The sequence below is a fragment of the Passer domesticus genome, chromosome 6 (genome assembly GCF_036417665.1).
Source record: "Passer domesticus isolate bPasDom1 chromosome 6, bPasDom1.hap1, whole genome shotgun sequence".
Taxonomy (NCBI): Eukaryota; Metazoa; Chordata; class Aves; order Passeriformes; family Passeridae; genus Passer; species Passer domesticus.
Window position 1 is genome coordinate 54,293,825 of NC_087479.1, and position 19,783 is coordinate 54,313,607.

A 19,783-nucleotide genomic window follows, 5' to 3' on the forward strand; every position below is an offset into this window, starting at 1 on the left:
GAATTGAGTGTCCTGCTGAAGGACTCCAGCAGCTCAGTGATATCAACTGACACCAGAGAGTCCACGTCACATCCATCCCAAAGCCATTTGTTTTCTGGTATCTCCATGGGCAATCCTCTCCTTCTCCAATTGTTTTCATCCTCCAGCAATGTTGTTTCCACAGCCAGGAAGGAGGTATCTCCCTGGCTTTTGTGCCAGGCACACCAGACTGTTATGAATAGAAAGTTGTATTTTTTTTTTAAGTTTCAGAGTTAAAAAAACCAAGTCAGACCGGGTCAGACTCCTTTGGTTTCGCTGCCGAAGAAAAGCCCTTAAGCACCCGTTGATGGCGGGTGATTAACTGATTGTTTCCCTGATGCTGGCCACTTGCCAGGACAGACCCTCCGAGATAAAGAAAATAGGAGTGACATCGGAGCCAGTATGCAAATAAGAAATGCAGTGCACCTTGGGTTTTTATAGTTTTACAGTTTTTACAAGAAAAACCCCTAAAATCACGAGCCAACAAGTGACTTAAGTGACGTCTAAGGATGGGAGCATTGTCCCGTACCTGCTTGGACCTTTTTATTTTCTCACCCTAACCTAAAAGAAACTGATTAAAGAGACCCCCCCCCCCCGGGGTTTTTAAACACACAAACTAAGGACTCAACGACTCTCCCGTGAGGACAGAGTCCCCAGTTCTGTCTGCAGACCAGTGGACAAAGCTGCATCATCTTCCTCCGTCGTGCCACGCGCCACGCCTGGGAGCAACGGCGGCGAGGGCGCAACCCGTCGATTTCTCCCCTCCTGAGCTGATTCTTCTTAATAAAGGCATTAAAAAGGAGAAAGATCTCCTGCCCATTTATTTCACAGACCAGGCTCCCACACCCTACTTGCCTTCTGTCCTGTCCCTCACCCGTCCCTGTGCTGCTTCACATGGAAGCTGTGGGTGGGAAAAGATGGGAAAGCCACGTTTGGGGTGCAGCGTTGCTCTGTGTTGCTCTGTGCCTGTGTGCAGTGGTGGGAGCAGAGCTGTGCTCTGGCTCATGGGCCAACAGCAGTGCCCAGCCTGTGATTTACTTCCTGGCTGGGAGCTGTGCAAAGGAATTCAGCCCCTCTGTTAGTGTTGCCTTCCAGAGGGCTTTTGAGGATGTGCCAGAGCCAGGGCATAGGGACAACACAGTGGAATCATCATGAAAGAGAGGCATCATAAAAGAGAGCCATAAAATATCCTGAGTTGGAAGGGACCCACAAGGACCATGGAGTTCAGCTCCTGGCCCTGCACAGGACATCCCAACAATCCCAGCCTGTGCCTGAAAGTATTGTTCAAATTCTCCTTGAGCTCTGTCAGGCTGGTGCTGGGTGCAGCAGGGGAACTCCTGCCTGGCGTGGATGCTGAATGATGTGAGAAATCCTCTTGGAATGGTTTGGGTTGGAAGGAACCTTAGAGATCATCTCATTCCATCTCTCCTTCTGCCATGGGCAGGGACAGCCAGGAAACCTCTTGCTTTGACGTCTTTGCTCTTTTGAAAGGAAGCTCAGGTAGGGAGTGGTCTGGGTGACCCAGGAGACAAGGCAGGTTCTGGGAAGTTGAAAAAGTCCATTGGAGGATCATGATCCTCCTGCACTTGCCTTGGGAGCAACCCCCAGGCTGAGTTGTTCTTCCCTGGATAACAGGTTGTACCCTGAAAAGCTTCTGCTCTCCAATGGACAGGAAAACAGGAGACAGGGAGAGAAAAACCCTCTCAGATATCAAAGTCTCTTTCTTTTGTTAATAATTAACAACTCTGTTAATAAATGCTCCTTAGCTGTTTAACTTCATGTGTATCTCCAAGTCTGACTCACAACTAACAGCTTTCACTTTCACTTCCCTTTCCAGAAGCAGTGGCACGTTGCTTTCCCCTGGATTTAAGGCAGTGGGAAAAGGAGGGACAACTTCCCCAGAGTAAGAGAGGTGGCTGCTGCCCAGGTCTCTCCGGAGGATTGAGGAGCTCTTGGCACTGCCAACATCATCCCAGCCACTGCAGGCACGTGCCTTAGGAAGGGCTCAGGTATGTGACAAGCACCTGCCCTGCTCACAGACAAGCCAGAGGCTTTAGAATGGGATAAAATAAGGAAATGAGCCATTTTGGACACTGTTTTACAGGCACAGGCTCTGCAGTGAAGCCTGGTTGTTGTTTATTCAACAAATTCAGAGGCTGGGACTACCACAGTGGAAATAAATAAAAACCATGAATCCAAATCTGATGGAGAGGTAGTTACAGAATGACAAAGATCTGCACAGCCTCGCCTGTGGCTGAAGCTGCTGTGCAGTCGCTGTTCAGCTCCTCCTGAGGGTGGCCAGGTTCAGGATGGAGGTGGTCAAGGGCTTCCCTGGACACTGATGCTGGGGAACCAGAGGATGGATGGCCCCATTCTGCAGAAGAGGAGCAGAACCCCCTAATTTCTGTGCAATTAAATGGTCCAAGCATCTGCTGATGGGGATTTCCATCCTCCATGTACTTTCTGGTACAGGCACAGGAGTTCAGTGGAGTTCACTATCGACCCTGCACTTTACTCAGAAGGATTAAATTCTGGAATTAAAGAATGTGACAAATTCCCACTGAAAGGACAAGGGAATGTTGCTGTCCGTCCCCAGCTCTGCAGCCCTACCTGGTGTCCCTTCCCATCAGCTGGGAATGCAGGGCTGGCTCTGCCGGACAGAAGGGGAAGGATGCTGTGTGTGATCCCAGCCCCTCTCCTGCCATCCAGAGGCACCAGACCTGCAGGGATTTGGGAAATCACTGCCACCCTGTGCTGGGTGTGTCCCCAGGGATTAAGGTGTCCCATGCTTTGCAGGCAAGAGGTCCCTGAAAGCACCATGAAACTCATCTGCTGAGCCAGAGGAGATGGAGTTCATTCCCTGGGGCCGAGGCCATGAGGGTCATTCCATGGGGAATAGAGCTGTGGAACAGCACTGAGCCCAGCTGCACTGCTTGGAGCCTTGCGGATCCAGGGGGGAGGAGGAAAGCCATGCTCCAATGTGCTCCCTGCAGAGCATCCCACAACAATCACCCAAGGCAATGCCCATGCTCCCTTCTCCTGCAGGAATACACCACCACAGGGAGGGTGATCCTGTGGATATTTATTCGTCAGGCGACTCAAGGAAACCCTCAGTCTCTGTGCTGGGGTCCTTCAGCAGAGCAGTGGAAGGGATCAACAGGCTCAGACCTCTGTGTCTGTGGAGGAATCATCGCTGTGGTCAGTTTTTTCTTTTGGCTCCTCAAAGACTCTCTGGAGGGAGAGCCAGAGAGACGTTACGGAGAAGGGTCTTCTGCACCTCCCTGCCAAGAAGTAGATGAAGGGTTTGATGCTGCTGTGCAGGCAGGTGAGCAGGAACACAGCCTGGGATGACAAAAGGACGTAACCAATCTGCTGCAGGAAATTGCAGAAACTGAGGAGGAGAGTGAGGAGCAGAGTGAGGATGACAACGATGTCGCGCCTCTTGGGTTGCTGCTGCTGGGAGCCCCACTTGGACTTAATGAAGTCAATTGTGCTGGAAATGATTACGGGTGCAACAAAGAGGAGCAGGATGAGGGTGAACATGGAGATGAGGGGCACACCACAGTGCTGCTGCTCGTGTGATGGGCACAGGAATGTCACTGCAGGAATGACAGCAAAGAGAGCAAAGAAGGCAGAATATTGGACACTGTCCACCACCCACACCAGCCTTTCAGGAAGGTCGGAGTGCCAGCAGAGCTTCCAGAGCTTGTACACGTACTGCACATTGCTGTTGAGCATCAGCCGGAACAGCCCCCAGTAGCAGGAGACCACTGACAGCTGGAAAAGGAAACGCAGGTACAGCAGGGGCAGGATGGGAGAGCAGGACACGTCCTCCACCAGGAAGGCGAGGGCGGAGGGGACCGCAAAGAGGAGGAAGAGGGAATCGGCAACAGCCAGGTCAAAGATGCCATAGCTGGGGATTTTCAGGTTGAGGAGGCCGATGACAGCCCCGTTCCCAGCCAGCCCACAGAGGCAGATGAGCAGAGTCACACTGTGTATGGCCACCTTGGTGACATCTGTCTCACACAGATCATCTGCTTTGGTGGGTGAGATGGCCGATGAGGACACTGTGGTCATCTCCATGGATGGACGCTGGGCAGACAGTGGGATGTGGCTCCTGGCTGTGGTCAGAGTGGATGGGCAGTCAGTGCTTGGAGAATCCAGGGATGGACCATGTGGCTCCTCAGCAGCTCCCTGCAGTGGGAAGGATTCAGAGGGGAGGAGTGAGATGTGCAGGGGAGGAGGGCAGTGGAAATTGTGGATTGGGAGAAGGAGGTGGGAGTGTTGGGCTGTTCAGCAGGGAATGCAGAAGCAAAGCTCAGGGCAGGGGAGGAGGGAGCTGGGGAGGGCACTGCGGTCACTGGGAGAGGGTGGCAGGAAGAGAGCAGCTGCTGCAGGATAGGAAGGTGGGGTAGGGAGGAAGGAAACCATTCCACTGACCTGTTCCCTGTGGGGCAGCAGCAGGCAAAGGGGTCTGTGCAGATCAGCGGCACTTCCTGGTCCCTCTTGCTCCTTTGGGATCCGTGTCCTAAAGCGGCTCCTGGCAGGTCAGTGACATGAAGGAGAAAGTGCCCAGATCACCAGGAGCTTCCCATACCCATCCTGCTGGCTCCTCTCCGTGCCCGGTCCCGCTCTTTCGCAAGGCTCGGTGCAGTCACAGAGCAATCGGAAGTGGTTTTACATTTTTGGCTTCCACAGAGTTCAACAGCCTCTGAGTTATTGATCTTGATTTTTTTTTTAATTTTCCCTGTGAATCAAGTGGTCTTTTTCTTTGTTGTGACAGACGACACCTCGCTTCTTAAAATTTTTAGAAGTTTATTAAACTATAACAAGGGACAAGGTAAAAGGAACAGTGCTCGGTGCCCACTCGCAGCCAGAGGCACGGCCAGAGGCACACTGCCCAAAATCGTAAAAGGCTTTCTACCCGCTTGCTAAGCCACTCCCCTGGTAATCCATCCCCCACATGTTCCACTTTTCCAACACAGCTCCTCCTCCGTCCCGCCCTCCCGGAGCTTGTGCAGCGCTTCGGGCTTGGACTCCCCGCAGTGGTCAGAGATCAGCATTACAGCTTTCTACAGGAACACAGTACTCGTTCTAGAAAAACTCCAAAGCTTAAAAAAACTTCCAAAAAATGACAGATGTTGCCTGTGATCCCAACTCCTCTCCTGCCATCGAGAGGCACCAGCCCCGCAGGGATTTGGGAAATCACTGCTACCCCATGCTGGGTGTGTCCCCAGGGATTAAACATGATACAGTGCAGGGAAGAGATCCATGGAAACACCATGAAACTCATCTGCTGAGCCAAAGGAGATGGAGTTCACTCCCTGGGGCCGAGGCCATGAGGGTCATTCCATGGAGAATAGAGCTGGGGAACAGCACTGAGCCCAGCTGCACTGCTTGGAGCCTTGTGGATCCAGGAGGGAGGAGGAAAGCCATGCTCCAATGTGCTCCCTGCAGAGCAGCCCACAACAATCACCCAAGGCAATGCTCCTGCAGGAATTCACCACCACAGGGAGAGTGATACGTGTGGATATTTATTAATCTGGTGACTCAAGGAAACCCTCAGCCTCTGTGCTAAAGTCCTTCACCAAAGTGGTGGAAGGGATCAGCAGGCTCAGACCACTGTGTCCCTGGTAGCGTCATCGCTGTGGTAATTTTTTTCTTTCTGCTTCTCAAAGACCCTCTGGAGGGAATCTCTGAGGGCCCCCACTGTGCAGTGCTTCCCGCAGCTCGCCATGGAGCTGGACCTCCAGGATCTCCCCATGGAGTTATCTGTCCTCCAACTCCCCACCAAGAAGTAGACAAAGGGTTTGATGCTGCTGTTGATGCTGGCGAGCAGGAAAAAAAACTGGGATGGCACAACAATATAACCGAGCTGCTGCAGGAAATGGCAGAAGCTGAGGACGAGAGTTAAGGACGCAGCGATGTGGATAACGATGTCACGCCTCTGGGGCTGCTGCTGCTGGGAGCCCCACTTGGCCTTAATTAAGTCAATTGTGCAAGAAATGAGCAGGGGTGCAGCAAAGTGGAGCAGGATGACGGCGTACATGGAGATGAGAGCTGCCCAGCAGTGCTTCTGCTCTTTTGAGGGGCACAGGAATGTCACCGTGAGAATGACAGTGAAGAGAGCAAAGAAGGCCCAGTATTGGACACTTTTCACCACCAACCACAGGCGCTCAGGCAGGTCCCAGTGGCAGCAGAGCTTGCAGAACTTGTACATATACTGCACATTGCTGATGGGAATCAGCTGGAATAACCCCCAGTAGTAGGAGACTGTAGCAGGCACAAGGCCTGCAAGGCCCTGGAGAACAGAAGCCTGAGCTAGGAAATACCAAGTCAGCATGACTAAGGGTTTAGAAGACCCTCTCTTCCGCCTTTCGGACCCTGTTATCTCTCTGTAGATCCATAGGCCACTTTTTCCCCTGACCCTTACTATTGGACAGTTTTCAATCCCCCTATAAGGTATAAAAACCCCTAGCTCTGCCCGGTTCGGCAGAGGAGAGCTGTCCCTGGAACCTTCGCGGGGACCCCAATAAAGAACCCTGCGGAACCCATACAGCGCTGCTCCTCTCTCTCTGCGTCTGCTGCGGCTATACCCAGGGTGACGGCCCCAGGCATGCTGAAAGAGCTGAAATCACTAAAGAGCTGAGCTGCAAATCACTATAGCTGCCTGGGCTGCCTGAACCCCCGCTGGGCGATCCTGGACCCTCCGTGAGCTATCCTGGACAACCGGCCTCCCCGCTGGGCTTCTGCCCTGGGGGCCATAGCTGGCGCTCCGAACAGGGACGCCCGAACAGCGGGGGGCCCCTGGGCCGACATCTGAACCGCCGCGATAGCCTGGCCGCGGAACTGAATGCCGGACCTGGCATTTCAGAGGAGCAGCATTTCCTCGTGAAATTGTCACTGCCTCCGCTCGCCAGAGATCCTGGAAGGAGAAGCTCTCCGTTTTAGAAGGACTCTCCTGGACAGGAGGTCAGCCGACCCGCACCCCGATACCTGAGCACACGAGTGTTCGTGGAGGCTGACGAGCAGCCGACCCCCAGCAGAACTTTGACCCACAACAGGCTGAAAAAGTGTAAGTTTAACACAGCCTCTCTTGCGCGCAAAAATATTTTTCCTTGGGTCCTTTTTTTTTGGGTTTTTTCTTTTTTTTCTCTTTTTTCTGCTGGCGGGAACTGAAAAATGGGATCAAAGCTTAGTAAACGATCCCAGAACGAGAGAGATTTATATTCCCTAATCCTAGAAATCCTATCTTCTAACAACTTTTCTTTTTCTAAAGGTAACCTTTCAAAAACTAACCTGAAACGTTTTATAAAATGGATTCTCTGCCACTTCCCAGATACTAATACACAGACTATTACCTTAGACTCCTTTTGGGATACAATTGGGACCACGATATATAAGTTTCAAACTAACCAAGACTTTTCTGTAACTCAGTTTTTACCTATGTTTCACGCTATTACTAAAGCTGTAGAAAAAACTAACAAAAAGATTTTAGCCTCAGGGCTAACTTCTGTCGAACGAAACGAAAAGTTCTTATCTCACTTAACAGAAGCGCCTATTTCAAATGCTAATGGAGGAGATAACACCCCCTCCACCCTGGAATCCAGCACTCCGCTGGGTCCTAGGGTCCCGCCATCTGCGCCGCAACCACCCGACCCCAGGGCGCCCACGGCCCCTGCCCACCCCCTCTTCCCCCCCGCCTTCCCCTCGGGAGCCACATCCTGCGCGCCTCCCTGCTCTGCGTTATCTCCGAGAGCATCTGCGCCAGTTCCCGCCGGGACTGACCCAAACCCCACCCCTCCCCCTGCTCCCCCCGACCCTACTGGGGCCACCCCCACCCCCCTTGCCGTCCCTCCTGTCCCTGCCGCGTCCGCCCCCACTCCCTCCCCCGCCCTCGCCCCCCCCGCTACCATCGCGTCTTTCCCTGCCCCCGGCATCATCCCTGCTGCGGCAGGGGATCAGCCCGCCTGCGCACCCGTGCCCCCCCCCACCACCGCGCTTTTGCCTGCCGCCGGAATCGTGCCCGCCGCACCCTCCCTCAGTCCCGCCGCCTCCTACATCCCGCATACCCCCTGCCCCCATACCCTCGCTGCGCAACCCCATACCCACGCTCCGCAGCCCCCGGTCGGGACCCCCCAGACTTCCCTCAGTTCTGCCCCCCCTCCCCACGCCCCCCAGTCCTGTGCATGCTGTATCACGCATTGCACGGCCACCCCGCCATGTGCCACGTGTAGCCACGTACTGCCATGTGCTGCCTTATACCCTGTCCAGCCACATGCACCTCTGCCAAATGCAGCTCCAGCCAGCCATAAGAAACATAAGGCAAGGCCTGATAGCTCTCACTTCTCGTCATCTGATGACAGCAGTGACAGCGATTCTGATTTGGAAATAGAATATGTAGATCCTTGGGCAAAAATAAAAATGGAAGCCACACAGGCAGGGGACTGGCAATTAGCTCAGAGAATTACTGCCTTTCCAGTAGAATATAAGAAGGGGAAAAAAGGAGGTGCCACTAATAGAAAGACATGGGAACCTATTACAAATAAAGAACTTGTGCAATTAAGAAATACAGCCACAGAACATGGTAGAAGTTCACATATTTTTAGAAATTTCCTAGAAGCTACATTCTCAGCACATGTTCTGGTACCCCACGATATTAAAAATATTGCCCAGTGCCTCCTTTCTCCCGCCGAGTACATGCTTTGGGAAAGGCATTGGAAAAAGCAATTAAAAACATTATCAGATAACTATGCTGCAGATGCTGATAAGCCAAATTTTACACTCGAACAGCTGGCTGGTGAAGGGGATTTGCAGAAACCCTCTGACCAAGCTGATACTTTACCTAAGGCAACATTACAAGACGTGGCTATAGCAGCAAAAACCTCCCTACTTCTCACCCCAGATGATTCTACCCCTACCCAACATTTTTCTACTATCAAACAAGGAATAGATGAAAGCTTTATCAAATTTGTGGATAGAATTAAGGATGCTCTGGAAAAACAGATAGAGAGCACAGAGGCAAGAAAAGAACTGTTGTGTAAACTTGCCATGAGTAATGCGAATGAAAAATGTAAAACAATTCTGAGAGCCTTACCCATGGACACAGAACCTACCATAGAGCAAATGCTGGAAAGCTGCACACGTCACCTGTCCACTGACGACACAGTGGCCCAAGCAGTTACTAAGGGTGTTGCAGAAGGAGTTTCTAGTGCATATGCAGTAATAGCTTCTAAAGATCAGGTCCGCTGCTACCACTGCGGAGATTTTGGACATTTTATAAAGGACTGTCCAGAGAGGTCACCTCCCAGGCACCCTCGCAATTTCTACCAAAGGCCCCAGAATCAGCAGTACTATCAGCCGCGTCCGGGAAACTTCCATCGGAGCGTGGTGGGGCCCCACGCAAGGACATCAAATCAAAGGCCATCCAGACCCAGTCACGCACCATCCCAGGAGATTCCAGACCACATGAGGAGGATCCAACACACGGAGCAATACCAAAGGGAACGCGCCGTCAGCTGGTAACTGCACTGTCCATTGACTTTAAAAATAACAATGTTTATCGTGTTCCCACAGGCAAACGTGGGCCAAAAGGAGGTCCTTCTAACATCCTAATTATAGGTGATTCTCTCCATAGCCCAAAGGAAATATTTGTTGTTCCAGAAGTACAAACAGTGCACCCGGGACAAGAAATCTTTGTCCAGGTGTACTGCACAGACTTACCATATTTTCTTCCAAAGGGTACCTCATTTGCACAGGCCTTTCTACTCCCTAAGAATCACAGGGAACAGCTTCCTCTCAACCCCACAGCAATGTGGATACAAGTTGTGGGACCGAGTAAGCCTGTCATCGAGTGCGGTCTTACCTGCAGAGGAGAGAAGTTCCACCTACCAGGGATGCTGGACACCGGTGCAGACGTGACCATCATCGCCCGCTCAGAATGGCCAGCACACTGGGAGCTACAGCCTGTGGCAGGCATGATTACAGGGATCGGTGGAGCTACAGTTTCCATGCGGAGCAAGAACAACATCCTCGTCGAAGGGCCTGAAGGCAAGTTGGCAACCATCCGCCCATTTGTGGTAAGGGCCCCCATCACCTTGTATGGACGGGACATTTTATGTCAGTGGGGAGCCTCCCTACGTATTCCCAGTCCGGATTTCTAATTGGGGCCACTGAGGAGCGCGCACTGCCAGACACTCCTCGTCTCACCTGGAAATGCCATAACCCGATCTGGATCGAGCAGTGGCCCCTCTCTAAAGTCAAACTGCGCGCACTACATGCCCTTGTGGATGAACAGCTCGCCAAAGGCCACATCGTAGAGACCACCAGCCCTTGGAATTCTCCAGTCTTCGTACTACAAAAGCCTGGAACGGACAGGTGGAGGCTCCTCCACGATCTTCGCAAAATCAACGAGGTCATCGAGGACATGGGTCCCCTTCAGCCTGGCCTGCCCTCACCATCGATGCTGCCTAGAGACTGGACACTTGCTATCATTGATATTAAAGACTGTTTCTTCAGCATCCCGCTGCATCCCCAGGACGCTCCACGGTTTGCTTTCTCCGTTCCCTCTCTTAACAGAGAGGCTCCACTCAAAAGATATCATTGGCGTTTTCTTCCACAAGGACTAAAGTGCAGTCCAAGTATATGCCAGTGGTATGTTGCTCACATCCTGTCTCCTGTTCGGAACCTATTCCCGAATGCGATCATCCATCACTATATGGACGATATCCTGGTCTGTGCACCAGAAAAAACGTACTTGGACAAAGCGGTTAAAAGGACTATTGAAACCATAGAAAAGGCAGGATTTGAGATCCGTGAGGACAAAATACAGTACACCAACCCATGGACTTACCTTGGACTCCAGATCCGGGAAAGGACCATCGTACCCCAGCAGCTCGCCATCCGAGACGACCCAAAAACCCTGAGAGACTTGCACAGTCTGTGCGGATCCATCAACTGGGTACGTCCACTGCTAGGAATTACAACAGAGGACCTCGCTCCACTGTTCAGCCTTCTTCGGGGCAAGGAGAATCTGGACTCTCCATGCACTCTAACACCAGAGGCCCGAGATGCCATCACCAAGGTCCAAGAAGCCCTGTCTTCACGCAAAGCCCATCGCTTCGAGCCCAGCCTGCCTTTCCAGTTCGTCATTCTGGGAAAAGCACCTAGGTTCTATGGACTGATTTTCCAATGGGACACTCAACTTCGAGACCCTCTACTAATCCTGGAGTGGATCTTTACAAATAACCAACCCACAAAAACCATTACCACCTTCCAAGAAATTATGGCACATTTAATAAAAAAGGCTAGAACTCGCCTCCGTTCCCTTGCAGGGTGTGAGTTCACATGCATATATTTGCCAATGACCACTGGGGACCTGGAGCATTTGCTCCAGACCAATGAGAGTCTCCAGTACGCCTTAGATAGCTATACAGGCCAAATTTCAGTGCATATCCCAAAACATAAGCTTTTTAATCGTGACGTGACATTTCATCTGACCCCAAAATTAGTCCAAAGTAGGACACCTCTCAAAGCTCTAACCGTCTTTACAGATGGCTCAGGGTCATCCCACAAGTCGGTAATGACATGGAGGGACCCTAAAACCCAAAATTGGGAATCTGACATAAAAATAGTGGAGGGATCTCCACAGATTGCGGAGTTAGCAGCTGTTGTCAGAGCCTTTGAGAAATTCAAAGACGAACCTTTTAATCTGGTCACAGATTCAGCTTATGTTGCTGGCATAGCTATGAGAGCAGAACATGCTCTTCTCAAAGAGGTTTCCAATCCAAAGTTATACCAATTGATTTCCACATTAACACGCTTAATTTCCCACAGAAAACAACCTTACTATATAATGCATGTGAGGTCACACACTGACCTCCCAGGTTTCATTGCAGAAGGGAACAGGAAAGCAGACACCTTAGCCATGGCAATAGAGACTGCTAATGTCCCTAACATCTTTGCCCAGGCAAAGTTATCACACTCATTTTTTCATCAAAATGTGCCTGCCCTTATCAGAATGTTCAAGCTTTCAAAAGATCAGGCAAAAGCTATTGTTGCCACATGCCCAAACTGTCAAAACTACCAAATACCATCTATGGGGACAGGAGTCAATCCCCGAGGTTTAAACAGCTGCCAGCTGTGGCAGACAGATGTAACCCACTTTGCACCTTTTGGAAGGTCAAAGTACGTGCATGTATCGGTTGATACGTTCTCAGGAGCAGTATTTGCATCAACACATACAGGAGAAACTGCGCAGCACACCATAAAACATTTTCTCCTCGCATTTGCAACCCTGGGAGTACCAAAGGAGATCAAAACAGACAATGGACCTGCCTATACCTCTCGTAAGTTAAAAGAGTTCTTCAGTGAGTGGGGAATACAACACAAGACAGGTATACCTGCAAACCCCACAGGACAATCCATCGTGGAAAGGACACACCAAACTCTCAAAAGAGTCCTCAATCAGCAACAGAGAGGAACAAAAATCACCTCTCCAGTTGAAAGACTTTGCAAGGCTCTCTATGTCATCAACTTCCTGAACTGTACAACCTCAGAGCCTGATCCACCAATACTTCGCCACTTTGCAAATACCACCCAAGCAAAGCTCACAGAGAAACCACCTGTGCTGGTAAAGGACCCAGAAACACATAAAGTCTCTGGACCTTTCGAACTCATCACGTGGGGAAGAGGATACGCGTGTGTTCTGCTACCATCTGGTCCAAGATGGTACCCAGGGAAAAACATAAAACCATACCTAGGCACTGCAAATACCACTTCCACAAGCAGTGACAAGAATCCTCCTGAGTCAAACACAAGACCTCCTCAAAACCAGACCAGCTCGGCCTGGAGACGAAGACGTCGCCAAACATCCACAGGTGGAGGAGACGACTGTCCCATCACACAGCAGCAGACAAACCAGAAAGCTGAACAACATTCTGTGGCATCAAGCCCTAGACCAGGCACAGCCTGAAAACAAAACTGTTCTTTGAATTAGATGTTATTACCCTTTTTACCCTAAGAAACCCTATTATCCCTTTTATCAACCCTTACCAAAAGCCTCTAACTTTTACCCACTCCCCCACCCTTAGCACCATAGAAAAAAACAAAAACAAAAAACAGTAAAAAACTAAAAAATAAAGGGGGGAGGTGGGAGGAACAGAGGAAAGGAACAAGAAAGGAACCCTAACCCTCCTCTCCTACCATAAAAATAACAAGTTTAGCTTATATTCCCTATCAGAAGCCCCACTCCTGCCCAAAGATGAAAAATATCTCCGTTGGCGCTGTCCTCACTGCTGCCTGGATGTTCCTCACCGTGCCATGTGCCGTCGGTTGGATCGGCCCACAGCCGAGCCATAATGTCTGGGTAACCTTAGCAAGAACATTAAAACAGGATAACATGTGCTTATCCATGGGGAGCGTTGATAACCCACTTTCCACATGTCTAGTAGGAATTCCTTTTGTAGCCGATGATTGGCCAGCCTATAATTCAGAGCTTCTCCGCACCACAGGTAAGAGACCCCACCAGGTAGAAACTTGGGACCAGTGGACAAAAATACTGCCCAATGCTCTTGAGGAACCTCAAGAATTGGATCTATTAGGGTCTTCTAAGGCCACCTTCTGTGTCAAATTTTACTTTAGACGTCCAAAGAATAATTTGCCTGAAATTGATCTGAACAAAAACACATACCGAAAAGACATATCACCAATTAACAAAGCCTACAACCCTCACGATTGGTGTAATTACACTGCTCGTGTGATCTCTGTGTCCTCTCTCCATCCCAAAATTCTACCCAAGGGAACGTTTCTCATCTGTGGTGACAGAGTATGGGCTGGAATCCCCTCACGACTCCAGGGAGGTCCCTGTACCCTAGGAAAACTTTCCACCCTTACTCCAAATATCACCTTGTTGCACAATTGGAAAAAAGAGAGCGAGTTAAAACGCCACAAAAGATCCTACACAGCATTTGATGAAAATTGCGATCCCAAATTATACAATTGGAACAAACCTAAAAAGATAGCAGTCTCTATATTCCTACCATGGGTAGCTGCAGCTAAGGCCCTGGGTGACATAAATCACCTTGGGTGCTGGCTCAGTAAGCAAGCTAACGCTACTTCTGCTGCCCTGAGCGATCTCTTAAAGGAAGAAGAAACCACAAGACACGCCTCACTCCAAAATCGAGCAGCGATTGACTTCCTGCTGCTTGCCCACGGACATGGCTGCGAGGACTTCGAAGGGATGTGCTGCTTCAATCTTTCTTCACGCTCGGAATCCATCCACGCCAACATCCAGAAACTGAAGGGACTTGTGAAGGACTTAAAAGTAGAACAGACCCCAGACTGGGTCAATGACCTCTTTGGTCAATGGGGATTAACGGGATGGGTTGCATCTTTGGTTAAGGGAATCTTGTGGATTTTTCTTGTAATTGTCATCGTGTTACTTATGTTCTCATGCCTTGTCCACTGTTTTAAAAAAACCATAGGGAACGCCTTTTTTCTAAATACAGAAAGTGGAGTTGTAGCAGGCACAAGGCCTGCAAGGCCCTGGAGAACAGAAGCCTGAGCTAGGAAATACCAAGTCAGCATGACTAAGGGTTTAGAAGACCCTCTCTTCCGCCTTTCGGACCCTGTTATCTCTCTGTAGATCCATAGGCCACTTTTTCCCCTGACCCTTACTATTGGACAGTTTTCAATCCCCCTATAAGGTATAAAAACCCCTAGCTCTGCCCGGTTCGGCAGAGGAGAGCTGTCCCTGGAACCTTCGCGGGGACCCCAATAAAGAACCCTGCGGAACCCATACAGCGCTGCTCCTCTCTCTCTGCGTCTGCTGCGGCTATACCCAGGGTGACGGCCCCAGGCATGCTGAAAGAGCTGAAATCACTAAAGAGCTGAGCTGCAAATCACTATAGCTGCCTGGGCTGCCTGAACCCCCGCTGGGCGATCCTGGACCCTCCGTGAGCTATCCTGGACAACCGGCCTCCCCGCTGGGCTTCTGCCCTGGGGGCCATAGGAGACCACTGACAACTGGAAAAAGAAATTCAGGTACATCAGGGGCATGATAGGAGAGCAGGACACGTCCTCCACCAGGAAGAGCAGGGCCGAGGGGACTGTGAAGAGAAGGAAGAGGAAGTCGGCAACAGCCAGGTTGAAGATGCGATAGTTACCATTTTTTACTCTGAGGAGGCCGATGACAGCCCCGTTCCCAGCCAGCCCACAGAGGCAGATGAGCAGTGTCACACAGTCTACGGCCACGGTGGTGATGTCTGCCTCACACAGATCATCTCCTTCAATGAGTGAGGCAGGATGTGGGGACACGGTGGTCACCTCCATGGATGGACACTGGGCAGGCAGTGGGATGTGGCTCCTGGCTGTGGTCAGACTGGATGGGCAGTCAGTGCTTGGAGAATCCAGGGATGGACCATGCAGTTCCTCAGCAGTCCCTGCAGTGAGAAGGATTCAGAGGGGAGGAGTGAGATGTGCAGGGGAGGAGTGCAGAAGAAATTGTGGATTGGGAGAGGGAGGCATTAAAGTTGGGCTGTTCAGCAGGGAATGCAGAAGCAAAGCTCAGAGCAGAGGAGGAGGGAGCTGGGGAGGGCACTGCGGTCACTGGGAGAGGGTGGCAGGAAGAGAGCAGCTGCTGCAGGATAGGAAGGTGGGGTAGGGAGGAAGGAAACCATTCCACTGACCTGTTCCCTGTGGGGCAGCAGCAGGCAAAGGGGTCTGTGCAGATCAGCGGCACTTCCTGGTCCCTCTTGCTCCTTTGGGATCCATGTCCTAAAGCGGCTCCTGGCAGGTCAGTGACATGAAGGAGAAAGTGCCCAGATCACCAGGAGCTCCCCATACCCGTGCTTCTGGATCCTCTCCGTGCCCGGTCCCGCTGTTTCGCAAGGCTCGGTGCAGTCACAGAGCAATTGGAAGTGGTTTTACATTTTTGGCTTCCACAGAGTTCAACAGCCTCTGAGTTATTGATCTTGATTTTTTTTTTAATTTTCCCTGCGAATCAAGTGGTCTTTTTCTTTGTTGTGACAGACGACACCTTGCTTCTGAAAATTTTTAGAAGTTGATTAAACTATAACAAGGGACAAAGTAAAAGGAACAGTGCTCGGTGCCCACTCGCAGCCAGAGGCACGGCCAGAGGCACACTGCCCAAAATCGTAAAAGGCTTTCTACCCGCTTGCTAAGCCACTCCCCTGGTAATCCATCCCCCACATGTTCCGCTTTTCCAACACAGCTCCTCCTCCGTCCCGCCCTCCCGGAGCTTGTGCAGCGCTTCGGGCTTGGACTCCCCGCAGTGGTCAGAGATCAGCATTACAGCTTTCAACATGAACACAGTACTCACGTTAGAAAAACTCCAAAGCTTAAAAAAAACTTCAAAAAAAATGACAGATGCTCCTTGTGATCCCAGCCCCGCTCCTGCCATCGAGAGGCACCAGCCCCGCAGGGATTTGGGAAATCACTGCCACCCCGTGCTGGGTGTGTCCCCAGGGATTAAACATGATACAGTGCAGGGAAGAGATCCATGGAAACACCATGAAACTCATCTGCTGAGCCAAAGGAGATGGAGTTCAGTCCCTGGGGCCGATGCCATGAGGGTCATTCCATGGGGAATAGAGCTGGGGAACAGCACTGAGCCCAGCTGCACTGCTTGGAGCCATGTGGATCCAGGAGGGAGGAGGAAAGCCATGCTCCAATGTGCTCCCTGCAGAGCAGCCCACAACAATCACCCAAGGCAATGCTCCTGCAGGAATTCACCACCACAGGGAGAGTGATACGTGTGGATATTTATTTCTCAGGTGACTCAAGGAAACCCTCAGCCTCTGTGCTAAAGTCCTTCACCAAAGTGGTGGAAGGGATCAGCAGGCTCAGACCACTGTGTCCCTGGTAGCGTCATCGCTGTGGTAATTTTTTTCTTTCTGCTTCTCAAAGACCCTCTGGAGGGAATCTCTGAGGGCCCCCACTGTGCAGTGCTTCCCGCAGCTCGCCATGGAGCTGGACCTCCAGGATCTCCCCATGGAGTTATCTGTCCTCCAACTCCCCACCAAGAAGTAGACAAAGGGTTTGATGCTGCTGTTGATGCTGGCGAGCAGGAAAAAAAACTGGGATGGCACAACAATATAACCGAGCTGCTGCAGGAAATGGCAGAAGCTGAGGACGAGAGTTAAGAACGCAGTGATGTGGATAACGATGTCACGCCTCTGGGGCTGCTGCTGCTGGGAGCCCCACTTGGCCTTAATTAAGTCAATTGTGCAGCAAAGTGGAGCAGGATGACGGCGTACATGGAGATGAGAGCTGCCCAGCAGTGCTTCTGCTCTTTTGAGGGGCACAGGAATGTCACCGTGAGAATGACAGTGAAGAGAGCAAAGAAGGCCCAGTATTGGACACTTTTCACCACCAACCACAGGCGCTCAGGCAGGTCCCAGTGGCAGCAGAGCTTGCAGAACTTGTACATATACTGCACATTGCTGATGGGAATCAGCTGGAATAACCCCCAGTAGTAGGAGACCACTGACAACTGGAAAAAGAAATTCAGGTACAGCAGGGGCATGATAGGAGAGCAGGACACGTCCTCCACCAGGAAGAGAAGGGCCGAGGGGACCGTGAAGAGAAGGAAGAGGAAGTCGGCAACAGCCAGGTTGAAGATGCGATAGTTACCATTTTTCACTCTGAGGAGGCCGATGACAGCCCCATTCCCAGCCAGCCCACAGAGGCAGATGAGCAGTGTCACACTGTGTATGGCCACGGTGGTGACATCTGCCTCACACAGATCATCTCCTTCAATGAGTGAGGCAGGAGGTGGAGACACGGTGGTCACCTCCATGGATGGACACTGGGCAGGCAGTGGGATGTGGCTCCTGGCTGTGGTCAGACTGGATGGGCAGTCAGTGCTTGGAGAATCCAGGGATGGACCATGCAGCTCCTCAGCAGCTCCCTGCAGTGGGAAGGATTCAGGAGTGAGATGTGCCGGGGAGGAGGGGGGTGGGAATGATGGGGTGGGATAGGGAGGTGGGAGTGTTGGGCAGTTCAGCAGGGAATGCAGAAGGGAAGTGCAGGGCAGAGGAGGGGGGAGCTGGGGAGGGCACTGCAGTCTCCGGGAGAGGGTGGCAGGAAGAGAGCAGCTGCTGCAGGAGAGGAAGGTGGGGTAGGGAGGAAGGAAACCATTCCACTGACCTGTTCCCTGTGGGGCAGCAGCAGGCAAAGGGGTCTGTGCAGATCAGCGGCGCTTCCTGCTCCCTCTTGCTCCTTTGGGATCCATGTCCTAAAGCGGCTCCTGGCAGGTCAGTGACATGAAGGAGAAAGTGCCCAGATCACCAGGAGCTCCCCACTCCCGTCTTGCCAGCTGATCTCTGTTCCCTATCCCAGTACTGCTTGCAAGGCTTGATGGGGTCATAGGGCAGATGGAAGTTGTTTGCAACTTTGGATACGTCAGAGCTCCACTCCCTCAGAGGTATTTATCTTGTTTTTTTTTTTCTTTGTCACAAAGGAACTGGCTTTGTCAAAACCTCCAAATGACATATTTTGCAAATGGCTCCTCATTTCCTTTTGATTAGAAACATTCCTTCCCTGCAGAATATCTCATTCTCCGACTGCTTTCCCTCTCTCAAAAGGTTTCTACAACTCCTTGTTTCTCTTCTCTGAGGGGTCAGTGGCCCTCCAGCAGCAGAGGGATGCAGGTGGCACTGGTTGCACTGGAGTGCTGGCAATGCTGGCAGTGCTGTTGAGGCATGTGAGTGCTTCTCAGAAAGAGCTCCTGTTCTGGAAAGAGTTCTGACATCTTTGACAAAACCTGTGCCCAAAGCACCACAACTGAGACAAGAATTCACATTTTTGTCATCCTACCACAGGCTTACATAGCCCAAAGGAAGGACAGCACTCAGTTGCTTGCAGCCAGGTCATCTGCCCTTAGAGCCCACCCTAATTACTGCCAATCCCCTTGATGAGGCAATGAAAGCTATAGAGATCAGATTTTGGGGTGCTGCGATTCCCTTTCCAGCCCCTCATTAGAACTCATCCTCCTCAGACATGGGAGAACTTGTGTTTGTTTGTATCTGATCTCAGCCCTCAGGCCAACCTGTGCCAGGGCCTCACCACCCTTACAGGGAAGGATTTCTTCCCAATATCCAATGTGACCCCACCCTCTGGCAGTGGGAAGCCATTCCCCCTTGTCCTGTCACTCCATGCCCATGTCCAAAGTCCTGTCTCCACCTCTCCTGGAGCCCCTTTAGCTCCTGGATCATGAGGTGTTTGCCCTTGAAAGGATTGGGCTGGTGGGAGATGTGAGATTCCATAGCTGGAGACACAAATGTGGTGTTAGCAGGGAAGAGAGGGCACAGTTCTGGTCCCAGGGCCAGAAGATACCAGGAGGAGCATCCCAGATCCCTGAGGTACCTGTCAGCCTGGGTAGGAATCATCTTAACACAGCTTTCTAGGAATTCTTTGGAATTCAATGTAGACTGCTGACTGAATGCCGAGGGAGTGTGGAAGATGACTCAGAGGAAACCTGCAACTTTCTAAGGATTAAAGCCAAGAGAGCAGCATGGATTTGCCTCTTCTCAGAAGGAATGACATTGCTGAAATCCTAAATCATCTCTCTGCTGTGTGCTCCAGCTCATGCACAGAATTTATTATTCTGTGAATCCTCTTGGAAACTGTGTGGTGAATGTCCAGTACCACTGAAATTGTTGTATACAAGTGGCAAAATTAGATTTGAACCAGAAATCATCGATTTTGTCCTGCAGAATCCTAAAAGTTCACCAGTGGAATGCAA

At 51.2% G+C, this 19,783-nt stretch overlaps 3 protein-coding genes across 3 annotated transcripts; all 3 read right to left on the bottom strand.

The window, feature by feature from the left end:
• Window positions 1-626: 626 nt before the first annotated feature.
• Window positions 627-4,209, bottom strand: LOC135303742 (mas-related G-protein coupled receptor member H-like). Its single transcript, XM_064425857.1, has one exon. The coding sequence runs from the start codon at window positions 4,099-4,101 to the stop codon at window positions 3,181-3,183; it is 921 nt and encodes a 306-aa protein (XP_064281927.1). The 5' UTR covers window positions 4,102-4,209; the 3' UTR covers window positions 627-3,180.
• Window positions 4,210-5,632: 1,423 nt separating this feature from the next.
• On the bottom strand, window positions 5,633-15,348 carry LOC135302336 (mas-related G-protein coupled receptor member D-like). Its single transcript, XM_064422706.1, has 3 exons — window positions 15,065-15,348; window positions 7,015-7,066; window positions 5,633-6,319 (listed from the first exon to the last, which is right to left on the bottom strand). The coding sequence occupies exons 1-3, from the start codon at window positions 15,346-15,348 to the stop codon at window positions 5,633-5,635; spliced, it is 1,023 nt and encodes a 340-aa protein (XP_064278776.1).
• On the bottom strand, window positions 8,108-19,172 carry LOC135302337 (uncharacterized). Its single transcript, XM_064422707.1, has 3 exons — window positions 19,152-19,172; window positions 15,705-17,947; window positions 8,108-15,458 (listed from the first exon to the last, which is right to left on the bottom strand). Exons 1-2 carry the CDS (start codon window positions 19,170-19,172, stop codon window positions 17,252-17,254), a joined length of 717 nt encoding a protein of 238 aa, XP_064278777.1. The 3' UTR covers window positions 8,108-15,458; window positions 15,705-17,251.
• Window positions 19,173-19,783: the final 611 nt, after the last annotated feature.